The sequence below is a fragment of the Canis aureus genome, chromosome 25 (assembly GCF_053574225.1).
Source record: "Canis aureus isolate CA01 chromosome 25, VMU_Caureus_v.1.0, whole genome shotgun sequence".
NCBI lineage: Eukaryota > Metazoa > Chordata > Mammalia > Carnivora > Canidae > Canis > Canis aureus.
In genome coordinates this window covers 29,494,005-29,518,690 of record NC_135635.1, presented here as the reverse complement: position 1 = coordinate 29,518,690, position 24,686 = coordinate 29,494,005, and the positions used below count along the sequence as shown (strand labels likewise).

The 24,686-nt window shown below is 33.0% G+C and overlaps 2 protein-coding genes across 32 annotated transcripts in view; one reads left to right on the top strand and one right to left on the bottom strand.

The window, feature by feature from the left end:
- PIK3C2G (phosphatidylinositol-4-phosphate 3-kinase catalytic subunit type 2 gamma) overlaps window positions 1-24,686 on the top strand; it is a 364,988-nt gene that overhangs the window by 44,682 nt on the left and 295,620 nt on the right. For all 8 annotated transcript variants that reach the window (XR_013364236.1, XR_013364235.1, XM_077870889.1 and 5 more), the window contains 2 exons: window positions 16,530-16,632; window positions 22,131-22,201. Coding sequence is in view for 6 of the 8 variants with exons in the window: in XM_077870889.1 (XP_077727015.1) it covers window positions 16,530-16,632; window positions 22,131-22,201 (174 nt within the window). In the remaining 2 variants the exon portion in view is untranslated. The remainder of the gene's footprint in view (window positions 1-16,529; window positions 16,633-22,130; window positions 22,202-24,686) is intronic.
- Window positions 1-24,686, bottom strand: part of LOC144297151 (uncharacterized) — a 161,637-nt gene that overhangs the window by 114,462 nt on the left and 22,489 nt on the right. For 7 of the 24 annotated variants that reach the window (XR_013364243.1, XR_013364240.1, XR_013364239.1 and 4 more), the window contains one exon: window positions 19,612-19,755. The exons of 16 other annotated variants lie outside the window; for them this stretch is intronic. The gene's annotated coding sequence lies outside the window, so the exon portion shown is untranslated. Of the gene's footprint in view, window positions 1-19,611; window positions 19,756-21,673; window positions 21,784-24,686 lie in introns of those variants that run through there. One more of the 24 variants, XR_013364244.1, reaches the window with a different exon arrangement.

Sequence of the window (24,686 nt, the reverse complement as noted above, 5' to 3'; positions counted from 1 at the left end):
ATAGTCATTTGTTTCTAACAAAATTTCATTTACCTGGGTTTTTATTAAGGTGGTAAAGTACTAGTATAGATTAATAATTAATAGATTAATTATAGTCATCTTTCCTTATTATAATTTGAAAGATATGTATATATTGGGGATTTACTTACTATTTAATATCCTACCTGTTTGATCTGATTTTTAAAATGAGCATAACATTATCATTCTTTCTAATATCTAAATCATTCAGGTTTTTTTTAAGTTTATTTATTCCCTTGCAACTTATCTAAAAAAATATATGTCCTTGTGGCACCTGGGTGGCTCAGCTGGTTAAGCATCTCTTAATTTCGGCTCAGGTCATGATCTCAGGGTTGTAAGATCAAGTCCTGCATCGAGCTTTGTGCTGGCCCTGAAGCCTACTTAAGATTCTCTCTCTCTCTCTCTCCTTCTATCCCTCCTCTCTCACTCTCTCTCACAAAGGAAAAAAAAAATCAATTTAAAAATGTCTGTAAATACTTGGAAATCTTCACAATGTTCTTCTATAGAGGGAACACAGGTTAACACATAATAAAGTCAATAATGCAGCAGGTGTTAATTTAGACACTAATAGTTATAGTACTACACTTCATCTGGAGCATTTGACTAGCTTTGGTTGCAATAATAATAATAATAGTCATTTATCAAATTCTCATTATTTGGTTACCTCATATTGGGTAGACTTCTAAGTCTTATGACATTATCAATACAATATATACGGTAATAACTACTGTTTTACAGATGGGAATTCTGATGCTTTGTTTAAGATCACACAATTAGGTAGCTGGTAGAGTGCAGCCTGAATTCAAACCTGGGTTTGGCTGTTTGCCCTAGGTCTAAACTACAAAACAATAATGCAAAAGCTCTTGAACAATATACAAGAAATAGCAAACAGGTTATTCATGCTGGAGCACAGGGTGGAAAATATATGGAGATTTGTAGGTGTCTGTAATGGGGTGCAGAGATTAAGAGTCTACTTCGACTCCTATTGAGAACTACACACATACAAGACATTTGGTTAGTCACTGAGAATCCAGAGATAAGTTATATATAATCTTTGCTCTCTGCCTTGTGTAAAAATTCAGAAAGCCCTGTAATTACTTCTCACAATGCCCTACCACGTGGGCAGCACTAGCATTATTATATACCAACTGCTTGCAGATCACAGAAAGATCGATTAATGGCAAGAATATGGAAACAGTTCAAAGAAAAGTTAATGATAAACCTGTGCTTAAAGAAAAAATACATTCTTTATTTAGAGGAAAGAAAACAGTACCATATAATAAAATGTGAATAACCATAGGATATATAAATTACACTTAAATTTTGTTTCTAAAGAATAAGTATTAAGAAAAAACAGGCTAAAGAAGTAACAATCATAAATAATACAAAAGACTTAGTTATGAAGCATATTTACCATAACATATAATTTCTAATATTAACAACAATGACAACAAGAACAAAAACTGGAAAAAAAAAACCTAAATCTGCAATAGAACTCCAAAATGGGGGTAAAACAGGACCTGAACATAATTTCATTATAATATGACACAGAATTTATAAATTATTAAAATTATAGCATCATATGTCTTGAAATAAAAACATGCATCAAAGTTTTTAAGGATGAAAGAGTATCTTTTCAAATCACATTTAAACATTATTTTTTGTTAAAACAAGCATATTTCTAATCATAAAATAAGAAAAAATCATATACACTAAAATGTTAAAGTACTTATTTCTAGCTTGAAAAAGAACTACAGGGATCCCTGGGTGGCGCAGCGGTTTGGCGCCTGCCTTTGGCCCAGGGCGCGATCCTGGAGACCCGGGATCGAATCCCACATCGGGCTCCCGGTGCATGGAGCCTGCTTCTCCCTCTGCCTGTGTCTCTGCCTCTCTCTCTCTCTTTCTGTGTGTCTATCATAAATAAATAAAAATTAAAAAAAAAAATCTTATAAAAAAAAAAAAAAAAAAAAAAAAAAAAAAAAGAAAAAGAACTACAAGTGATATTTTTTCATTTCATTTTTAATTTACAAAACTCCTATGATAAACCTTCCTTTTTGCTATCAAGAGATTAATAAAAAATCTCTCATGGAGACAAAAATAATAATAGTAAGACAGCAGCAAAATCTACTTATTTAAAGTCTTTAATGGACTCGAATCTTCACATGTAGTACGATTCATTGTCATTTGAGATAAGCATGGTTATTTCCAATTTACAGATAGGAAAATTGAAGCTAAGAGAAACTAAATGATTTCCTAAACATTATGAAATTTGGAAGCAGCAAAGTCAGGATAGCACAGGTATATCTGGCTCTGAAGCACAAAGCTTTCTAATATATAACAAAACCTCCTTCATAACAAAGGGCCACTTGAATATAAAATTAAAGGACAATGTGTCATTAGGGATAATGACTGTTTATTTGGACTGTCAACATGGGTTTATAGTTCAGCATTTAGGTCAAATGTAAGGAAAACAACCTCTAGAACACTCATTTTCTGACAGATTTAAAATTTTAAAAATCTAAGCAGAAAAACATTTAGAAGTGATTTGACTAAAACAAAGGTAAATCACTATATATATATATATAATCACTAAAGGTGGGCTTAAATTTCTGATGAGATAAAATTTTTTTTTGGAAGTTTGAGTCTCTTTAAGCAAATACATATTATCAAAACAAATTCTGCCCACTATTGATAATGCTACTTTATCACTGTTGCTTTAGCAAAATGAGTTTAACTTCCTTTAACTTCAATTTCTTTATCTTTTAAAAAATTTATTTTTAATGTATTGTTCCACTTTACAAATGAGCCACAGAATTATATTTTAATAATCTCTAATTCCAAAAGTAAAAAATTTTATTAAGCCTCTACTAATCTTTTCAGGGTGTATAGATTGCTTTGAGCTCCTGTGAAGTGTAGGTCTAAGTAAATTAATTAATTAATTAAGTGGTTGTTAAGATACAGTGAACTAAAAAGTAGAGAAGTATTCTCTTCCCCATTGCCCCAGCAAAAAAACCCCATAATTTTTGTGGGATGATGTAGAAATTTTTTTTCACTTTACATTCTTATGTTATCAGAACTATGCTTTTTAATCTGTCCTGCATTAAAAAGATAGAGATAAATTATATTTAATTGCTACTTTTGCAATTTCTCATCTACTTTAAGTAAGAGCAAATCCTTAAAATGTAAACTCCTTGGTTTCTTCTGGTCAGTACATTTGTCTGTCAAAATAGTCACAATAAGTAATCATCTCATGAATGAACCAAGTTTTGAGAAAGTAGCAAAGACTTTTTGTTATCACAATTAAGATGTCAATGGTCCATATGCATTCTCGTAACTTTGCTAATAGTATATTCATGATGCTCTATTCCATATTTCCTCCTAAAGTTGTACTTTGCTCTTTCATTGAACTTACCTGTCTTTAGAGGCCCAGGGATATTACTGACCTAATAATTTAGACTATGAAAAAAAATTGACTCTATAAAAAAAATTCTCCTCAAAAACTGCTTCCTTTATACATGGTTTTAAATAATATGATATAATATGAAAAAAGAAAAAAATAGGAGAAAAATAATCAGTTTTCTGATAGGCTCAAGATAGCTTAATACAAAATGATCAGCACTATAAAGTATGGAATACTGAAACTGCAAATTAGAGCTCGAATAAATTAAAGAAATAACAGAAGCATAAAAGTAGTCTTGTACATTCAAAAAATATTAATTAACATCTCCCATCATGTTCCTTGTCTGTAGACCCCAAACTAATTACCACAGTAGGAAATGTCCTTGGAATTTCATTTCCCCTTTTCCCATGATCTTACCCAGTAGACAGACCCCATTGGACTAATACAATGGCAGGCCTGAGGACAGGACTCGCTACCTCTTTTCTTCCCTATTAGATGCAGTACACATATAAAACTCAGAGTGTCCCTGGTTCTGCTTTCCTTTCAGGGAATAGCATGACTCCTACCTTCACCTATTCTTGTAACCATCTCATTTGAGCTTTTTCTTCATAAATACATTTATAGGGGATCCCTGGGTGGCGCAGCGGTTTGGCGCCTGCCTTTGGCCCAGGGCGCGATCCTGGAGACCCGGGATCGAATCCCACGTCGGGCTCCCGGTGCATGGAACCTGCTTCTCCCTCTGCCTATGTCTCTGCCTCTCTCTCTCTCTCTCTCTCTCTCTCTCTCTCTGTGACTATCATAAATAAATAAAATTTAAAAAAAAAATAAAATAAATACATTTATAATATATGAGGTATAAGGTCACTTCACAATTGTACCCCTTAGGATCTAGCCTAACATTTATTGGGAGTTCAGGCTTTTGGTTTCTTACTCCTAACCTATGTGACTTAAGTAATATATTATCTCAAAAGTGTTGCTATGTGTTTTACTTTCTAATTCAGCTGAAAAACAGTATTTCTGAGGTGCTGTGTGAAAATAAAATTTACTGCACTTAAAAGCTTTTATTGAATAAATCACGACAGCATAGTCAGTAGTAAGCTACAAGTGCTGCATAAGAAGAAACTGAATAATCTTTCTTGAAAATTCTGCTTGGGCCAGTTGTTTACAGTTATGACCAGGTCTTATATCCTTGATTCAAACAAAATGAAATGAAACAAAACTGTTATTTAATAGACTTTTGTCAAGGAATGCTAGAACACAGAGTGCTAAAATATGTAGAAAGAAAAAAGAAAAACAAAACCTATTGTAATTTAAAAATATTACTTTGAGGAGCATCTGGGTGGCTCAGTCAGTTAAGTATCTGCCTTCCACACAGGTCATGATTTGGGGATCCTGAGATTGAGCCCCACTTCAGGCTCAGAGTCTGCTTTGCCCTTTCCCTCTCCCCACTCATTCTCTTTGTCTCTCTCCCCATTCATTCTCTTTGTCCCTCTCTCAAATAAATAAAATCTTTTTAAAAAATATTTTTTGGTAATTGTCATTAACATTCTTAAATTTATTTATTTTTTAAAGGTTTATTTATTCATGAGAGACACAAAGACATAGGCCAGGGAGCCAGATATGGGAATCGATCCCAAGACCCCAGGATCATGACCTGAGCCAAAGGCAGACGCTCAACCACTGAGCCACCCAGGTCCTCAACATTCTTAAATTTAAAAGGTGGTATCTATCTCTTTATTCATCAGCAACACTGATTAGATTGATCTGTCTTTCTCCCCTTTCTCCTTTCTGACCTTTCCTAGTAGAGAAAATATTGAATAACCTTTGATTAAAGTGAGAAAGTCTTCTTTAAAAATTAAATCTAATTAGAATTTTAAAATACTCTTCTTAAAAAATTTTGATTTAAAAAAATTTTAGCTGATCTCATGACAATTTGTATTAATTTATTCTTTAAAAATTTGATTATAAATTGGAATTGGTTTATTCAAAGTAATCAGACTATTAAATACCAATAAGGAAAAGGCTAAGTTATATAAAGTTTAAACTTTATGTAGCATAAACTTTATATATAATGATTATACTCATTAGCAGTAAAAACTGGGTTGTATATATTCCTGGGGAGGGGAGGGGTGAGTCTCTTCTTAATCAAATTAAGGATTCCATTTAGAAAACTTGAACAAATTGATTACTTTCAGCACATTCAAGACAGCCTAAGATTACCAATGCTAGATTGACTCTTTAGCTTTTTAGACTTAATTTGGTCAAATAAATAGCTTAAGGTGTTTTCCTCTTTAACATACCTTCACTCTTCCACTTATAAATCATAAAACCATGTCAGAGCATTGGGAAAAACATGTCAAAACTCTGAGAGCTCTCACATACAATAATAAAAGTTGTGTTCTGGTAATAAATCATTTATTAAGAATATGTTGAGTTACTTCAATTCAGTTTTTAGATCTCCTTCAAAATACTTGTGCTAACATTTAAAAATTAATTTTGGCTTCTATCTTTAATAGTGAACTAAAATACTGATAATAATATACCATATAAACTAGCATTTGGTTTTAACTAATAATTCTGTACTAGAACAAATGTCTTAGTATGTAAATACTCTGCATCTAATTTCATTCGAAAGCAATTCCCCAAAGAGCTTGTGCTAAATAAAGGTTGTTTGTTATTAAAATATACAGTTAAGAATTATAGCATATTTCAGACCCAAGTTTTCTAAAAAACTTTGTGATGATTATATATGCATCACTAACCAACAGACTTGATAAAAAAGATCACTTGATAAAAATAAAAGTCTGTTGCATGACTTTTCCAAGAAGACAGGAAAATGAGAAGTAAACATAAGTATATAATTTAATTTTATTATACCTAAAACCATAATAATCAATAGGCAGCTATCAAGTTATTTTCTTACTCAAAAACGTATACTTCTGAATTAAAAATCCCAATCCCACCACCTACCAATTCTGAATCAACTAAAGTTCTATTTTTCTTAAATAAAGGAATTAGGTAGTGATTATGTGAATTGCATAGTGTTTTAAATTAGTATCACCTTAATGAGGCTTAAATGTGCTATTTTAATCTTAGTTCTTAAATGTTTTGTATTTGAGTCTACAGAATATGTCTCTTCTGGAGGTTTGTGGAAAATAATGAAACCTTGAAATGGGATAAGATCTGTATTTTTGATTTCTTGAGTTGGGGACTATATTACAAATTTTGCACACCATACCTCAAAAAAACCTCTCTGGAGTTTAGTATATATTTTTCCAAAGGACACAAAGTTCCACATTCACTGATACATTTCTTCCTTCCTTACTATCTTCTTCAACTTTATTACTTATTTATTTATTTTAAAGATATTATTTATTTATTCATGAGAGACAGAGAGAGAGAGAGAGAGATTGAGAGGCAAAGGCACAGGCAGAGGGAGAAGCAGGCTCCACGTAGGGAGCCCGACATGGGACTTGATCCCCAGTCTCCAAGATCATGCCCTGGGCTGAAGGCAGCGCTAAACCGCTAAGCCACCTGGGCTGCCCTCAACTTTATTTATTTAAATTGTTGTGCTATTATTTGTTTTGTGAATGCATAGCTTAAGAGAGGGCATTGTAAACTTGAAAGTTGTTATAAAACACTTCCTCTAGATTAAAAAAATTGAATTTAAAAAAGCATGTGTACTATGCCTGTATAGAAATACAATCATATTCAAGTGAAGAGGCATGAGGGCTAGTTGCCTTTTTACAAGCTGGAGGGCATTCTTAAGAAAAAAGGAAGCATCTGAAAAGAAAGGTTTAGGTCTCTTAGGTGCAGTTCTCTCTTGAATAGTAGCTGCTGGTATCAATTTCTGTCCCATAGAGGGTCCCTATTCAAAACCATGACCCTACTCTACTAACCACCCTGTGGCTGTGAGTCCTAGTTTAGAATTTAACCTGTGCTTGTCTCTCCAAATCATGAAGTTTAACTTTTCCTATTCATAGTTCCCCTGAAAGCAAAATAACAATAAAATTGAGGAGCACTGGTTGAGGAAAACAATGTACCACTGATCTTTTGTTGAGAAGCAACTAGCAACATCTTTAAGCATAAAATCCAGGGTGTTTTCATTGGTTACAAAACTTACTTGAGGGATCCCTGAGTGGCGCAGCGGTTTAGAGCCTGCCTTTGGCCTGGGGCGCAATCTTGGAGACCCGGGATCGAATCCCACGTCAGGCTCCCGGTGCATGGAGCCTGCTTCTCCCTCTGCCTATGTCTCTGCCTCTCTCTCTCTCTCTCTCTCTCTCTCTCTGTGTGTGACTATCATAAATAAATAAAAATTTAAAAAAAACCTTTAAAATAAAAAAAAAACTTACTTGAATTAAAGATTATAATAGACATCATCAACATTTTTAAGTGGCAAATATGAAAGGAATATGTGTGTGCACAGAACACACACACATAGTATTTGAAAAAAATATTCTCTGGGATCCTACAGTATTATTAATATTTTAATATTTTCTTATATTCACCTTACATCTCTTAGCTTAATTGCTGAATTTCCTTAAAGAACTATCTTTAGTAGGTCTCAGCAATCCTGGCTCTCAATATTTATAAAATCAAATGGACATAGTTCTTTTCTATATATGACTATAATATTTCACAATGTATTTCTGTGGCTACTTCTTACACATACAAAGGGAGAATAGTTAAACCTAACTAGGTTATCCTATAAAATAAGGATACGTATTTATTCCAATAAAAATATTGTTTGTAAATGTGAGTTTATAAGGAATGCCTAGCCTGATGGTAATCAATTTTGCAGACTGAACATTACTTAGGAAGTCTTTTTTTGCCCATAAGACAAATTTGAAGTATTTGCATATCATTTTGTGGTGTGAAGGTAATTAATCTCTCCTTATATATATATACTGCTATAGAAATACTTTAAAATAACATGAGCTACTTATGAATAGGAAATAGGAGTAATTATGTGCAAGGATTCAGCTTTTTGTGTTCATCTTAAATGACAGGTATACTCATAACAGTTCCTTAAGATAGTAGCTAACAACACATAGCTGGAATCAAATATTTGTTGAAGGAATAAATAAATGGATGTGCAGAATTTTGATTTACTAGTATATATGAAGAAAAAAACCCTAAACTTTTCATTATATATTGAATATTCAGTTCAATTAACATTCTAAGTTTTTTACATGATTGCTAAAAAAGTACTAAGCACACATACTTGAGATGTTACCAGTTGAGAAAAACATCTGTTGTATATAATGTGAAATAGATAAATTCGAAAATTCACAACAGCATAGTAATATCTAACATGGACTTTTCTCTTAGTCATCAAAGCCAGGTCTTCAATATTACCCATTTTAATGTGATGGTTTTTTTTGTTTCTCTTTCTCCTGGTATGGTAGGCTTTCTTCTTCTTCTTCTTCTTCTTCTTCTTCTTCTTCTTCTTCTTCTTCTTCTTCTTTTTCTTCTTCTACTTCTACTTCTACTTCTTCTTTTTTTTTTTTTTTGATACCTGGAGTCATCAAACACTAATTGATTTTTACTTCATTTACTCATTAAATTCTATATACCAATCTTCTTTCTATTCTTTAATGCTTTGTTTTCTTTTTCTCTCTTTAGTTCAGCTCCATCCAATGGAAATGTAATTGGGCCACATAATTATTTTAAGTTTTCTACTAGCCACTTTAAAAACAATTAAAAGAAGCTGGTGGAAATACACTTTAATAGGATGCATTATTTATTTATATTTAACTCAAATATTTTATTTAACTAAAATAGTTTCTTTCATTTCAACCTGTAATCAAAATTTTAAAAATATTGAGATGTTTTATATTACTTCTCATGCTGAGTCTTCAAAATTCAGTATGTATTTTATGCTGAGAGTCTGTTTTAATCCAGACTAGTGCCATTTTTAAAAGATTTATTTATTTATTTATTCATTCATTCATTCATTCATTCATTCATGATAGACAGAGAGAGAGAGAGAGAGAGAGAGAGAGAGAGGCAGAGACACAGGCAGAGGGAGAAGTAGGCTCCATGCCAGGAGCCCAACGTGGGACTCGATCCCGGGACTCCAGGATCGCGCCCTGGGCCAACGGCAGGCGCCAAACCGCTGAGCCACCCAGGGATCCCCTAGACTAGTGACATTTTAAGTGTTCAACAGCCACATGTGGCCAGTGGTTATTATACTGCATAGTATAGCCCTAGGTCATCAAAAAAAAAAAAAACTGATTCAAATGGTGGTCTTGCCAATTAGAGCGATAGCAAAGTGGTGAACAGTAGTTTACAGCTCTTAGAAATTGTTATGGTTATCAGAGACTCCATAACATCAGAGACTTAATCTTAAGTGACAATTCTAGCACAATAATAATTTTTGTTATTGCTAATATATATAAAAAGGACTTTTAGTATTTTAAACGTATCTGAAAAAAATGAGTTACTGAGTAAAATCTCAATATAACATGTCCTGTAACATAAATTAGCTTATCTATAGAAGTAGTTACCTTAATACATGTAAAACATTCTGGCATATTAATGTTCTGTTCCACTAAATAACAGCGGCTAAAAGCAAAGTACACAGGAAATTGCTAAGTAACAGTATTGTAAACAGTGACCAGTGACCATTCACCAAATATACATTTTTTTTTTTTCTCAACTCAGCCTAAGACTCTGGCTTAAAAATACTTACTGCAGAATTCTCCACAAATTTTGTGCATTTTGCTCTTGCCTCTGTATTTAGAAGCATCAAGGTTTCTTACATCCTCTTCCAGCCAAACTGAGACTTTTTTTATAAAGATTTTATTTATTTATTCATTAGAGACACAGAGAGAGAGAGAGAGAGGCAGAGACACAGGCAGAGGGAGAAGCAGGCTCCATGCAGGGAACCTGATGTGAGACTCGATCCGGGGTCTCCAGGATCAGGCCCTGGGCTGAAGGCGGTGCTAAACTGATGAGCCACCCGGGCTGCCCAAAACTGAGACATTTTTTAAAGCTAATTCTTTTATTTACTATAATAATAATTTTCTTTTATATTTTTTGAAATGAGGTGAATCTTTTTTTAATTCAATTAATTAACATATAGTGCATTTTTAGTTTCAGAGGTAGAGTTCAGCGATTCAAGTTGCATATAACACCCAGTGCTCATTACATCAGGTGTCCCTCTTAATGCCCTCACCCTGTTACCCCATCCCCCACTCACATCTCCTCCAGAAACCCTCAGTTTTTTTGCCTGTAGTGAAAAGTCTCTTATGGTTTATCTCCCTCTATGCTTTCATCTTATTTTATTTTTACCTCCCTTCCCCTATGATCCTGTTCTGTTTTATAAACTCCACATATGAGTGAAATCATATAACTGTCCTTCTCTGACTGACTTATTTCTCTTAGCATAACACCCTCTAATCCCATCCATGTCATTACAAATGGTAAGATTTGGGGTTTTTTGATGGTTGAGTAATATTCCATTGTATATATGTATGACACCTCTTCTTTGTCCATTCATCTGTTGATGGACATCTGTGCTCTTTCCATAGTTTGCCTATTCTGGACATTGCTACTACAAACACAGGGGAGCAGGTACCCCTTTGGATCACTATGTTTATATTCTTTGAGTAAATACCTATTAGTAGGCAATTACCAGGTCCTAGGGTAGCTATATTTTTAACTTTTTGAGGAATCTTCATACTATTTTCCAGAGTGGCTGTACCAGTTCACATTCCCACCAGTAGTGTGAGAGGGTTCCCCTTTCTCCGCATCCTTGCTAACATCTGTCATTTCCTGAGTTGTTGATTTTATCCATTCTGACTGGTGTGAGGTGGCATCTTATTGTGATTTTGATTTGTATTTTCCTGATTGTATTTCACTATATTTCATTTCTTGATGCCAAGCGATGTTGAACATTTTTTCACGTGTCTGTTGGCCATTTGTATGTCTTCTTAGAAGAATTGTTTGTCCATGCCTTCTGCTCACTTCTTGACTGGATTACTTATATTCTGGGTGTTGAATTTCAGAAGTTCTTTGTAGAACTTATCTTACATAAAAAAAAAAAAAGCTTAGCCCTATTATCTGATGTGTCATTTGCAAATATCTTCTCCCATTCTGTAGGTTGTCTTTTGTTTTTTTCAACTGTTTCCTTTGCTGTGCAAAAGATTTTTATCTTGATGAAGTCCCAATAGTTCATTTTTGCTTTTGTTTTTCTTGCCTTTGGAGACATGTTTAGCAAGAAGTTGCTTTAAAATTGTGTTGATGTTTTTATTAAGATTTGTATATGTGTGTGTGTGTGTGCTCTGGTTAGAGAACTGTATTGATGTTAGTAGTGTCTTCCAAACCTCTTTTCCCAAGAAAAAGGGTTTTTATAGCCCACGATTTGCAAAACACCTTATATAAAAAGAAACACGTGGAAAAAAAGAAAGAAAGAAACATGTGTATCACATTATACCAGGAATGCCTGAATCTATACACAAATTTTAAGTGTGCTATTTTTACTCCAAATATTTATGTTCTAGTCTCTGGTCTTATTTCGTCAAATCCAGTGTCTTTATTCACAAGATGAGAGATTTGGAGCAGAACTGTACTTATTCCCAGTTTTTGAGATTTTTCTTCATGCAAGATCATAATGATACCCCTATAATTAGAATAATTTTATATCTTCAGGACTAGATTAATACAAAAAATGCAAATCTACCCACCAGCCCACCAAAATTCTAATGACTGGAAAAATTACTAAAAAACCTCCTGGTGAAATAAGAAGAGTGATAGCATGGGAAGAATGAAACAATTGCAAGACTACTGTAGAGCTCCTAGATAAAATGTCAAAAGATACTTAAAATAGGGGGGACTTGGGACATTCATTTGACAGCTTTATAAAAAACCAGACAATTTCCTCAGGAATGATGAGCTTTCAATTTAGCTCAAGGAGAGAAGTATGAAAGTAGGAAAACAATGAGCAGTGAGGAGTAAAAAGTTAGTTTTCAGCAAATTGCACCAAACCCTCAAGGACTAGAGATTTCTCAATTGTATAAACTGTTACAGAATAGAGAAAAGGTATACGCAGTTTACAAAGCTGGCCTAAGTGTGATGCCTAAAACAAATAAAGGTAAGAAAATGTTAAATTTTTAGGCCTATCTAAATTTTGACATACATACAAAAAAATCCTTAAAAACTGCAAATTAAACCTTCTAGTGGGGACAAATCTATACAAAGACGTAAAGATAATTATACATTAGGAAACTCTATCAATGTAATTAGTATATTAACACATTCAAGAAAAAAATGAACTTCTCAATATGATGCACCCAATAGATAAAGCAAACCTGTGTGATAAAATTTGAAACATTTATTATTTTTTAAATCATTAACAAAATAGAACAAGAAAAGTATACAGCAGGATTACACAGCAAATATATACAACTGTTAATCATTTGAGGCATTTCCTATAAAAACGAGAAAATGAGAAGTGTGTCTACAATCATTACTACTATTCAACAGTGTTCCAGACAACAGGAAACAAAAGGATTGGAAAGCAGTAAATAAAACTGTAATTATTTTGAAGAATATAATTATCTATTTAGAAAATTCAAAATAATCAACTAAAAAACCACTAGGTATTTCAGCAGGATTCTACCTCCTAAGTCAACACATAAAATCAATTAATAAATATCATGAAAAAATAACTTTGACTTATAATAGAACAGAATCTATAAAATATCTTGCAAAAAAAAGCATAATATACGTATTATGACCTGAAAGATGATCTGAAAGAAAACTAATACATTACTCAACGGCACAAAAGAGAATTAGAGTGTATGTAATAATAGTTATCCTCGAAAAGAAGATTCCATATTATAAAAATACTAATTCTTACATAATTCCATAAATTAAATATAAATCAATACTATATTAGCATTTTCTCCATAGCAGTAACACACTAATTCTAAAATTGTTCTGGAAGAGAAACTGTGCAAAAATGATATAATTTTTTTGAAATAGTGACTTTCATTTCCACACTTCAAAAAATGCTAGAAAATTAAATCCTTGAAGCAATTTGGTACTGGCACAGGAATAGATGTATAAATTAATGATAATATTTAGAGTCTAGAAACAGATCAGATAGTTATGAAAACTAGTCATATGACAAATATAATAAGTCAGAGATGAAAAGATGTCCCCATTTAAGATGTCCAGGAAAATTGCCATTATGTTGTAAAAATGTCTAAACTTGGAGCTATACATCACTTTTTTACTCAACAAATGCATTCCAGATAGATGTTATATAAGGACATAAGTATAAAGAACAAAAAAGAAAGTGTTGCTATGAAAAAATTAAGTTTAATTCTTTATAGATAATTGATACATAACAATTATTAAAATTATTACTGTTTAAATGTAGAAGAAACAAGATTAGAGCAATAATTATAAAAATCTAAATCAATTCTTTAATCAGGTTGTGTTTCAAGTGTAAGTATATGCTCTCTAAAAAGAAGGTGTAACTAGAAGTTAGAGATAATTACCACAGGTTTGGTTTATGCCAGAAAGAAGGCATAAAATTGTGATCAACAGACCTTGCATCCTATATCAAAGGCTTCTTTTACTCTATCAAAACAGGCGATTGAGGGTCTAAATATTTTTTAGTTAAAAATAGAATATTCTAAGATGTCTGTCTTTTTTATAATTCCCATCTCTTTGTTTTATTTACACTTTTCTTGATTTCATCAGTTAAGTGATAAAAATATCTAGAACTAAAATTAAAAATGGTCTCTACACTAATGGCAATTGGAGGGCAATGGGAAAGAGAAATAAACTTAAGTCATATTTAGGCTCTAAGGCTTATTTGAGAGTGTGATATACACAGTAATTAAATTGAGATAACAATAGAAAAGACTCAACATACATGTTATTTAAAAATTAGGTAACCATTATAAGATAAAAATATATTTATGTCTCCCAAGCCTCTAAAGATAAAGAAGAAACTCAAAGAAGACTCAAACAATCTTAACAAATGAAGGAAGACAATAAAAAATTATAGTTTTAGAAGTCAACAATAACATAGCAAAAGATATTGCTATGAGTGAAATAGTTTAAATTTTCTGATTATAAAGCAATCTCAAAAAAATGAGTTAAAAGATATTTAGCTATAGGCTAGAATATAGAAATACAACTAAAATAAAATGATTTCACTTTTAACAGAAATATATATTTACTTGGTCGCTTACTTTGGCTTACAAAAGAAGTGCCATGAACTCTGAGAAATTATTATTCTGGAAAAAAGGAAAGAGGAGAATTTTATCTTTTTGTCTTTTATAGTTTAATACAATTAAGATGTTTTCCATGACAATACACTCCCATAATGTGACTTAAAAAAGAGAGATGAATTATAGAGGAAAAAAGAGACTTAAAAAATCTTATAATGACCAAAAATCTGATAATTACTCAGATATTGCCATACACACACACACACACACACACACACAGAGTGAAGCGAAGATAAGGGAAGAATTAGAACTACTTTTAGAAAGGGGTAGAATTGGCAAATTTAGTAAATGATTTAGCAGATTTAAACAGGCTTCCAAGTTAAATTTGAATTTCATAAAACCCCAGATTTTTAAATTATATATCAAATATTATGGGACACATACTTATACTAAAAAATCATTCACTAGTATCTGAATTCAAATGTACTGGACATCTATTTTATCTGGAAACTTTAGTAAGGGGTATACATACAGGTGGGTAAAGTAAAAAAAAAAAAGCCAGTTCAAGAAAGCAGTAACCATATCTGTGGCTGAAACTAGACTGGGGTCCAGGGTCCAGACTTCAACACACTGAGGAAAGGAAATTTTAAAAGCAAGGTAGGCCATATCTCTTAAGCTGATCCTAGGATAAGAATAGGAAAAAGGAAGGACTCTAAGCACGGAAAGAGGAGATGGGGGTGAGAGGGTGAAAGGAGAGGAACTTAAGGCCATGTAATAGAATATGGAGAATGCCCCCGGAGCAGAACTTGGGTGATGAGGAAGGCAGGAGCTCAAGGAATACATATGCCATGCCTTATGTTTAGGCTAGCAGTAGAAATAACTCAAGGAGCAATATACAGCTTGTGGAAAGCACTGGGACAGGAATCTAATAGGAGGAATGTGCATAGCATGTACAACACATGTGAGAATACTAACATTCATCATTTTGACAAGTGGATAGGTATTGAATTTTCTTTAAAAAATTAGCAATTGTCAAAATAAGAACATTTACAAAAAGTTTAGTACCTATGAACAGAGCAATACTTTAGTTTTCTGCCATTGTTAAGAATAAGTGGTCCCAAATATTTAATGAATTTTCCAGATAAATAAATATATCATATCACCTTAAGAACTTCAAATGTTTTAACATACAAGGTTTTTTTCTTCTGAAATCCTTCATATATTTCACTAAGATCCTTAAACAAAGTACATTGACAAATTCATCCTTTTTAATGACTCTTACAAAGGAGGAAAGAGAGAAAAGGAAGGAAGGGAAGGGAGAAAAAAATTATGCCATTAGAAATTTCTGAAATATGTAGGGATATGTTTTCTGTTTAATCTTCTCATCAACCTTTTGATGTAGATATTAATAATATAAATTCTAAAAATATATATTGAGTTTCAGATAGTTTAATTGGCCTGCCTGTCATGGAGCTAATAAATCTGTCTCTAAAGCCCATGACTCTTCCACCTCACTGCTCCACTGCCTTGATACTGTGGTCCCCCATATACTTTGTGGCATCAGACCTTCCAGAAGCATGTTGTCCTTAGCTTTGAGATGGCTGGATAAAACAAACTTTGAATATTTAAATATTCTTTACTATAATTTATGTCCATTCTAAAGGTATCTAACCATTTTCTAACTTGATGCACTTAAAAATAATTATAATATCTTAATAATCATAATATTTTAGATTGTCACCTAAAATGAATATAATGATATATTTTTAAATAAATATATAAAACTAAGGCTACATATAAAACTTTCATCAGACTAAGTTCCAGGAAAAAAAAAAAAGAAACAAAGTCAGAGAGGAAAACATACATGTGGGGGTATTATGAGAGGAAATGACTGTATTCATTTTTTTTTTCTCCTTCAGTGATTACTCTTTGGGGTGCCACAAAATATTTCAGAAAGATAAATCTGTTATCCAACTTAATCTTCAGAAAAATGGGGAAGTGCCAGGAAAATTATCCCGAAAGGTAAGATTTTCTTAGTATTGGTTTCAATTTGCAAGGGCAACATTGCATTTTAAGGGCAATATTCCTATCTTTAGGGATTGTTGCCAATTTGGAATTACACAGCTTAATGAATACATGTTCATTTGAGTATATTTACTGAAACATAATGAAATATTTATCTAAATGCCTGTTAACAATTTGGACTGAAGCAATTACATGAACACATTACTGCAACCTTAGTATAATCCAAATCAATTGGTCTCTTGGAAAAATCATTTATGAGAAACTTATTAAGGTTATTATATTCATACTATCCATGAAGCCACTCGGAAGTGAACAGAATAAAAATAGTGAAGGGGAAACCACTGAAGAAAGAAATATAACTTGTTCTATTTGAAGACTATTTATGTCGGTGTCAACACAATTTAAGTCAGGACAGATTAATATTCATAATATATATAATAAAACTACCTCAAAAGGGATTACTGTGCTTTAATGACACAATTTCATGCTGTTAGATATGAATTTTATTCCCTATGTGATGTCTTGAGTTATTTCAAACCCAAATTGCACAGTATGCAATGAACTTTGATATTTTGGCAGCTTTATCTGTAGAATCTTCCAATTACCTGCTTTAAGCAAAAATCCCATCACCCTGTCATTTACATCAGATAACAGATTTTCAGTGCTTGACTTTTTTTTTTCCTAGTCTGAGGTGTTTCATCATAAAAAGTGTCAGGTGGTGCATTAGGTTGCAATATATCTATGTGGAATATAACATAATGAGGCCAAAAGAGAGTTGTTTAGAAAAATCTTTTGGAACTGGTACTCAACTCAGCCAGTGTTGACAGCTTTAGGGCTATGCATCTGAAATCTCCACAGAGAAACATTATAAAGTACAACTAATACTCTCAATATTAATAAACCTAGGAGTCTTCAAATTGTCCTCAATGTTTTGAAAAAGCTGAAGTCATCACGTTTCATTTCAACATGGGGGGACGAAGAGAAAATGTATGATTAATTTTTCCTCTCCTTGAGAACTTTCATGTTGCTAAAAAATAACTCATCTCATTGGTAGTAATTCACAAATCACTAACATTTCACATTCATGTAAATGAAGGCTTATACTTACATCCATTTAATACCACTACTCAGATACAATGTACACCGACACTTTAACATTTCTATTATATTTAATTTTCACAATAATTCTATGTGGCAAATACTATTAAAAATAAGGAAACTGAATCACAGGCAGCTCCATGACTTTCCTCAGATCATATTCATGGGACTGGTAAGCAGAAGAGCTTGGGTTTGAGCCCAGTCAGTCTCCACAGCCCAAAACTTATGCTATCAGTTTATATGGCAAGTGCACACAGGATTCATGGGCTATACTCAAAAGGTTTAAATGTGACTTTCAGCACAATTGGTAAAAAATCTAGATATATATGCATTATATATAATACATATATTCTTTGTGGGTTTTTGTTTTTGTCTTTTTAGAGAGAGTGGGGGAGGGCCGAGAGGGAGACAGAGAATCTTAAACAGGCTCCACCCTCAGCATGAAGACTGACCAGGACTTGATCTCAATACCCTGAGACCATGACCTGAGCCAAAAATCAAGAGTCGAAAACAAAAAAAACAAAAAAAACAAAAAAAAAAACCAAAAATCAAGAGTCGGACACTTAACCAACTGAAGCACACAGACCCCCCTTGTTTTGTTTTCCACAGCTATTCCACTTACTCCAAAGTCTGGGACATGATAGGTGTTCCATGATAATTAACTATATTAAATATATATTAGATGCCAGAAGAATCTGTTATCAGTGCTTTATATGTATTAACTCACAACAGCGTGAGCAAAAAAGTGAATATTACTATTATTTTCCTATTTAAAATAAAAGTATTAAAAATCCAAAAGAGTAACTGAATAGCCCAAAGTCTCACAGCTAGTAAATAGGGAGATAAAATTTGAGCAAAGCTTGTCTGGTGACAGAGCTCACTATATGATAATGCCAGCCAATTTAGTTTCTTTGGGATGTTGTCACATGTTGTTGGGACAGGCATATAGTCACTTCTGGGTGTAAAGTATATAATTTTCTCTAGAAATGCCTGCTTTTCAGTGTGTCATTTGGATAATAGCAGGAATTAAGTTATATGGCTGCTTTTTTATACTTTGACTCACAATATTTACTTCCTACAGTGAATATCACCATCTCTTGGCTAATTCAACAATTTACAGGTAAAGAGTATAAATGCTTTTTCTTGTCCACTTTTCGTAGCACTAACACTGTTATTTGAAAATAGATAATATGCTAGATGACACAGATGTTTATATATTCTCCATTCACTCAACTATATAACTGCTGTGGACTAGGTCCAATACTAATGAGTAAAGTACTGAACAAAACCAACAAGATCCCAGCCTTCAAGGGGCTTAGTGTCCAGGAGATTCAACCACTCTGACTCTCAATTAAAGGGCAGTGATGGCTTCCACATAGACCTTAGAAAGGCATCCCAAGTCGCCATCTCCCCAAATCCTGGCTCTGAAGAATTTTTCTTAGCATCATATTTCAAAAGAGAGGATATCAATTTTACTAAGATCTATAAGGATTTACTTTCAGATACCATGCTAAAAGTACATTACACATATAATCTAAAAATAATTAATTCAACAAATATTTGTTGAATACTTTTTACTTACCTTTGAAGATCTCTATGTGAAGGAGCAGGTTAGTGAACCTACTTAAAATTCAGAATTATGTCTTAGAAAACATAGCGGATACTGATATTTATTCACTGAACTAATGATAATTGAGCACCTACTATATACCAGGAACTCTTCTAAATACTGGAGATACAGAAACAAATAAGACATCTCAGTATTTATTCTAGAATGCAGAGTTCTCATTCTAGTAAAGAAGACATACAATAAAAATATACATTTAAAAGTCTGATAGAAATAGAAAAAAAAAAGAAAAAAAAAAGAAATAGAGGCACCTGGGTGGCTCAGTTGGCTGAGTACCCAACTTTTAGTTTCGGCTCAGGTCATGATCTCATGGGTCACTGGATCAAGCCCCACAAAGGGCTTTGCTCTCACTGGGGAGTCCGCTTGAAGATTTTCTCCCTGTGCATACATTCTGTCTGTAAAGTAAAATAAAACAATTTTTTTCAAAAAAATCTGATAGAGATATGTGCTTTGAAAGAAAAGATAACTATGCTTTTAAAGCTTAAAATAGGAACACCTGTTACAGGTGAATATGAGGGACTAGTGGTGGTGATTATTTTTACATATAAATCCCAAAGCATATAGACCTAGCTTTCACCATAAAAAATAGAGCATCAAATTTAAAGATGTGGCAACTTGTTTAAAACAGATTCTGGATTCATATTGCCAAATTCAAATATATGCTCTTGGATAAATGCTTATATTCACCTTGGTTTCCTGGTTAAGAAAAATGTGAATAATAATACTTACCTAATATGATTATTATTAGAACTTAATTGAGAAATATAAATGAATAGTGTAAATTAGTGCCTATGCCTAATTAGACTACATAAGTATCAATTATTGATGTCATAAAATTGGAGTGTTAGACTAGATTGTATTTTAGCCTTTTACCATTAAGAATTCTATATGGTAAGGAGATTCTGAATGGTCTCCTTTCTTGATTATACTGTTTAAAGTAGTATCAAAATTTTCTATGGTTTTCATAATTTTAGCTGTATAAAAATATTTATAAACAATTCTATTTTCTTTCTAGTAAAACAACATAAAATGGCTTATAATATTCTTTCTATATAATACCAAGAACATTCCTTGACAAATTTATTGACATCATTGCCTTACAGTAGATACTTTAGAGGTCTCTAATTGTATAAGGCATATTGCAAAGCTCAATTTGTCTCAGATGCCTTTCCTATTTTAAACTTGTTTGTGTTATACTGAGATATGGTAATTTTTGTTCCATGAGATGTTCAAAAAATATGTTGACAGTCCATAGAAATCTTTCTAGATTTCAAAATTTTACAATCCCCATCTTGATTAGATTGTGCATAAGTCTTTTTTTTAATTGTTCTTTCTTTATCTCTCTCAAATTTGATAAGTATTGCCAACATTGTTGATATTAATCATAAAATCAAGATTTCATTCTAGCTCAAAGAAACATTCACAGAACACATATAGCAGATTTTTGTATGGAAAAGGCAAAAAAAGACACCTTTACTTTTTCCTAAAGATGAAGGGGTGGCCTTCAGCTTTGGAGGAAAGTGTACAATAAATTCCATGGACAAGTACTCAAACCTGTTCTCCAGACTTTTGAGCTCTTGTAAATAAAAATACTTTTCTTGTAAGTGACAATATGACAAAGGCCAATTTCTCCCCCAAAACCATCTCTGGCAGCCAAGTAAAGCAGTTTTAAAATGAATACGATTATGCTACACACAGAATGATGCAAATAAGTAATTATTTATATGCTCGCTTTGGTTTTAACTGAAGAATGAAGTTTCTTTTCTTCTTCTGAAAGTCTTTCTTTTTTGTAGCATGCAAAGTACTGTATTATAGTGATGACCTTATTCTCTACCCCCTACTCTTTCTCACAAAACCACCGAATAAAAACATGAATATACCTTTGATCTGAGGCCATATAAAGGTTTTCCTTCTGATGTTTTGTCAGGAGCTCTCACAGACAATTTTAAAAATAGATTGTATATTAACATACAAGATTGCAAGCACTCTAGGCATTTAGGGACTCAGCTCTCCAACTTAACAGCTATATGTAGTGAAATAGTGCAATTATGAAGGAGTACATTGCATTCTCCCTTGCAGACTTGCATAGGATTTTCATAAATGCCTGTTGGAGAAGAGCTAATCAAGGAGATATGGTGTGTGTGTGTGTGTGTGTGTGTGTGCATATGGACCACAGGACTGTTATTTTATGAGTAGTGTCTGCTCATCTTGGGAGAAAACACATACCTCCTGCTAACTCCTGGAATTTATGCCTATCAGTAGTTGTCCCTCATTAGCACAGTCTAATGTTCATGAAATGGAAAGTTCTCTTACACTAGTATTTGGGAGGCAAGACGTGGTAAAGTTGAAAAATGGAGTTCATCCGGAGTCTGCTGGCTGATCTGGAAAACTGTCAAGTCTCTCACTCCCTTTGCATCCATAATCTAAATGCAAAGAAAATGTGCATGTATGTGAGAGAACTAGTGTCTGCAAAACTGCCTTCCTGTGAGGAGAACTTAATGTTTGACCTTGATGATGCCAGAATGTTTTCCAGTTGTCCTTGAGGTTTATCGTTGACCAAAGCTCAGTTTTCTGATTCATTTTTGAAAAGAATGCTTACAGAGTTAAGACGAGTCTTGTAAAGTCTTTAAAACAAAGTATTAAAATGATGAATGAGGGTTATCAAAAGAGGTGAATAAAATGACAGCAGGAAGTTACAGACCTATTTTTATCTGGTACTCATTCCTATTCACTCTATACTATAAATATTAATATATTCTGCTGTCTACAGCATGAAGATGACCACAGTCAGTTTTATCTGAAACAACTTCTAGAATTTATGCATATTTGGAAAGTATCCAGGTAAGATATTTTATTTTGTTCCAAGACTACTTTTTGACTGAGTTTTCAAGTGCCAAATGACAATATTTTTTAGTTGATTGTAAAAACTATCCTTTCACTACTACAGTGGAAGCTATTGTACTTTTAATAGATATCTCCCTTTGGCAAATTTTATTAATAATTATCTATTCTTCACAGCTATTGAGATACATTTGAACAGCTGCTAACACCTTCCAGAACAATCTAACATTCATTTGAAAATATCTCTGCTACCAGTTATTACACTTTCAAGGATTTTTTCATTCATTTTGTGAATTTGAGTGTGCATGTGTCACTAAGCTTTTTGTATAAACTGAATTTCCATACTTTGAAAGTCAACACCTCCTGGTTTAAATTTCTTTCATGAACTCCCTGAAAATAATTGGTATATCATAAACAGAGAAGCGTGAATTCAAATTGTAAAACTCAAGTGACAGTAAATGAACATATCCTAATTTATTCTGATATCTAAATGTATGTGTGTATTATTTGAAAGAATAGACCTATCAGGAAGCTAACCTGGATGATATCAGGGCTACATTATGGGTTTATCTAGAATTAAGGTTCTTAGCTGAATGAGCAAAAAGTTGGGGTAGGGAAGGCATATAACATTAATCTCTGAACCAAAGCCTGATATAAAATCATGAGTTAAAACTGTTATGAATAATGGCTATTCATAATAGCTATCAATTGGTTACTGGAGTTATTGTACATTTTGCATTCATTATCTTATCTAATTCTCCTACAACCCTGTGGTAAGACACAAAATTTACTTCAGAATCAAAGAAACTAAAGTTTTGGAAGGTTAAATAACTTGCCTGAGGCCATTCAGTTCATTAGTGGTATGACCAAAATTAGGTCTGCCTGAAATTTGCAAAGACCATCTGTCTGAAATTTGAAAAGACCAGATTCTTTTATTAAACTACTGTGTCTTTCCATGTGTGTCACTCTTTATTTCCTCAAAAATATTCATCCTCAAACAATAAATAATCGAATGGGTAGGACTATGGAGCATTTTTAATATAATGTAACCCAGATTTATATTTTACAACTAATTCCATGGATCACATAGTTTCCAATCAAAATGACATATTAACAAAGGCTATAGTTTCCTTATTCCAAAATAAATTTATTTAAAAAATAAGCTACAGAGAAGCATCAAATCTGACAAATTCTTTTTTTTTTTAAGATTTTATTTATTTATTCATTAGAGGCGGGGGGGCGGGGGGTGCAGGAACACAGGCAGAGGGAGAAGCAGGCTCCATGAAGGAAGACCGATTTGGGACTCGATCCCAGGACTCCAGGATCACACCCCGGGCTGAAGGCAGGCGCTAAACCGCTGAGCCACCCAGGGATCCCCTGACAAATTCTTTAAAAAGTGAGAAATTCTTGGTAGCAAAGGGTTGTCTTGAACTGGTTTGGTAGGGGGTTGTGACTTATATGTAGACAGCTGCTGCCCGAGGCACAGAGACACAAGGGGAGGCTAGGAGAAGAAAGTGAGAGCAACATAGTTTTCCTTGTGTTCCTGCCTCACTCTGTCATTGCTGTGTCCCTTGCAGAATTACAGTGACCTCAATTATTGTTTAGTATAGGTGTTAACAGGGTTAAATTAGGGCAAAGCAAAAGTTCTGCCACGGTGAAGACTAGAGGAAACCTGGCAGGGACAGACTAGCCTCAAAATCTAACTCCTCCACCCCTTTCCTTAAACCCCAGGATAATGCTGCTTACCAAACAGAAAAGTTGAAAAATTTGTCAACTATCATACAGATAATTAATGTTAGCCAGGACTAAAACCAAATATCTAACTCTCAGTAAGAACTTATTCCATTTTGACTGTACATATTGTACATAAATATAAAAATATTTTTATATAAATGTATATATTTTATAAACATATAAATATAAATCTTATATATAAAATTTATACTGAATATATTTTATATATAGTATTTTATATTATTGATATATATTGTTTTATATGCAATGGCATTATATGTGTATACAAAGTGTGTGTGTGTATTTATCCATTCATTCATTGATGGACATTTAGGTTGTTTCTATGTCTTGCTATTGTAAATAATGGTGCAATGAACTTGGAAGTGTAGCTAGCTATCTCTTCAAAATAGTGATTTCATTTCCTTTGAATACTAGAAGTGATGGGTAGCCTGGGTGGCTCAGCGGTTTAGCACCACCTTTGGCCCGGCCCGAGATCGAGTTCCACGTCAGGCTCCCTGCATGAAGCCTGCTTCTCCCTCTGCCTGTGTCTCTGCCTCTCTCTCTCTCTCTGTCTCTCATGAATAAATAAATAAAATTTAAAAAAAAATACTAGAAGTGAGAATGATGGATGATACATTAGTTCTATTTTTTTTTTTAATGTTTTGAGGAATTTTCATACTGTTTTCCATAGCAGTTGTACCAATTTACGTTCCCAACACAAGGTTCCCTTTTCTCCATAGCCTTGGCAGGA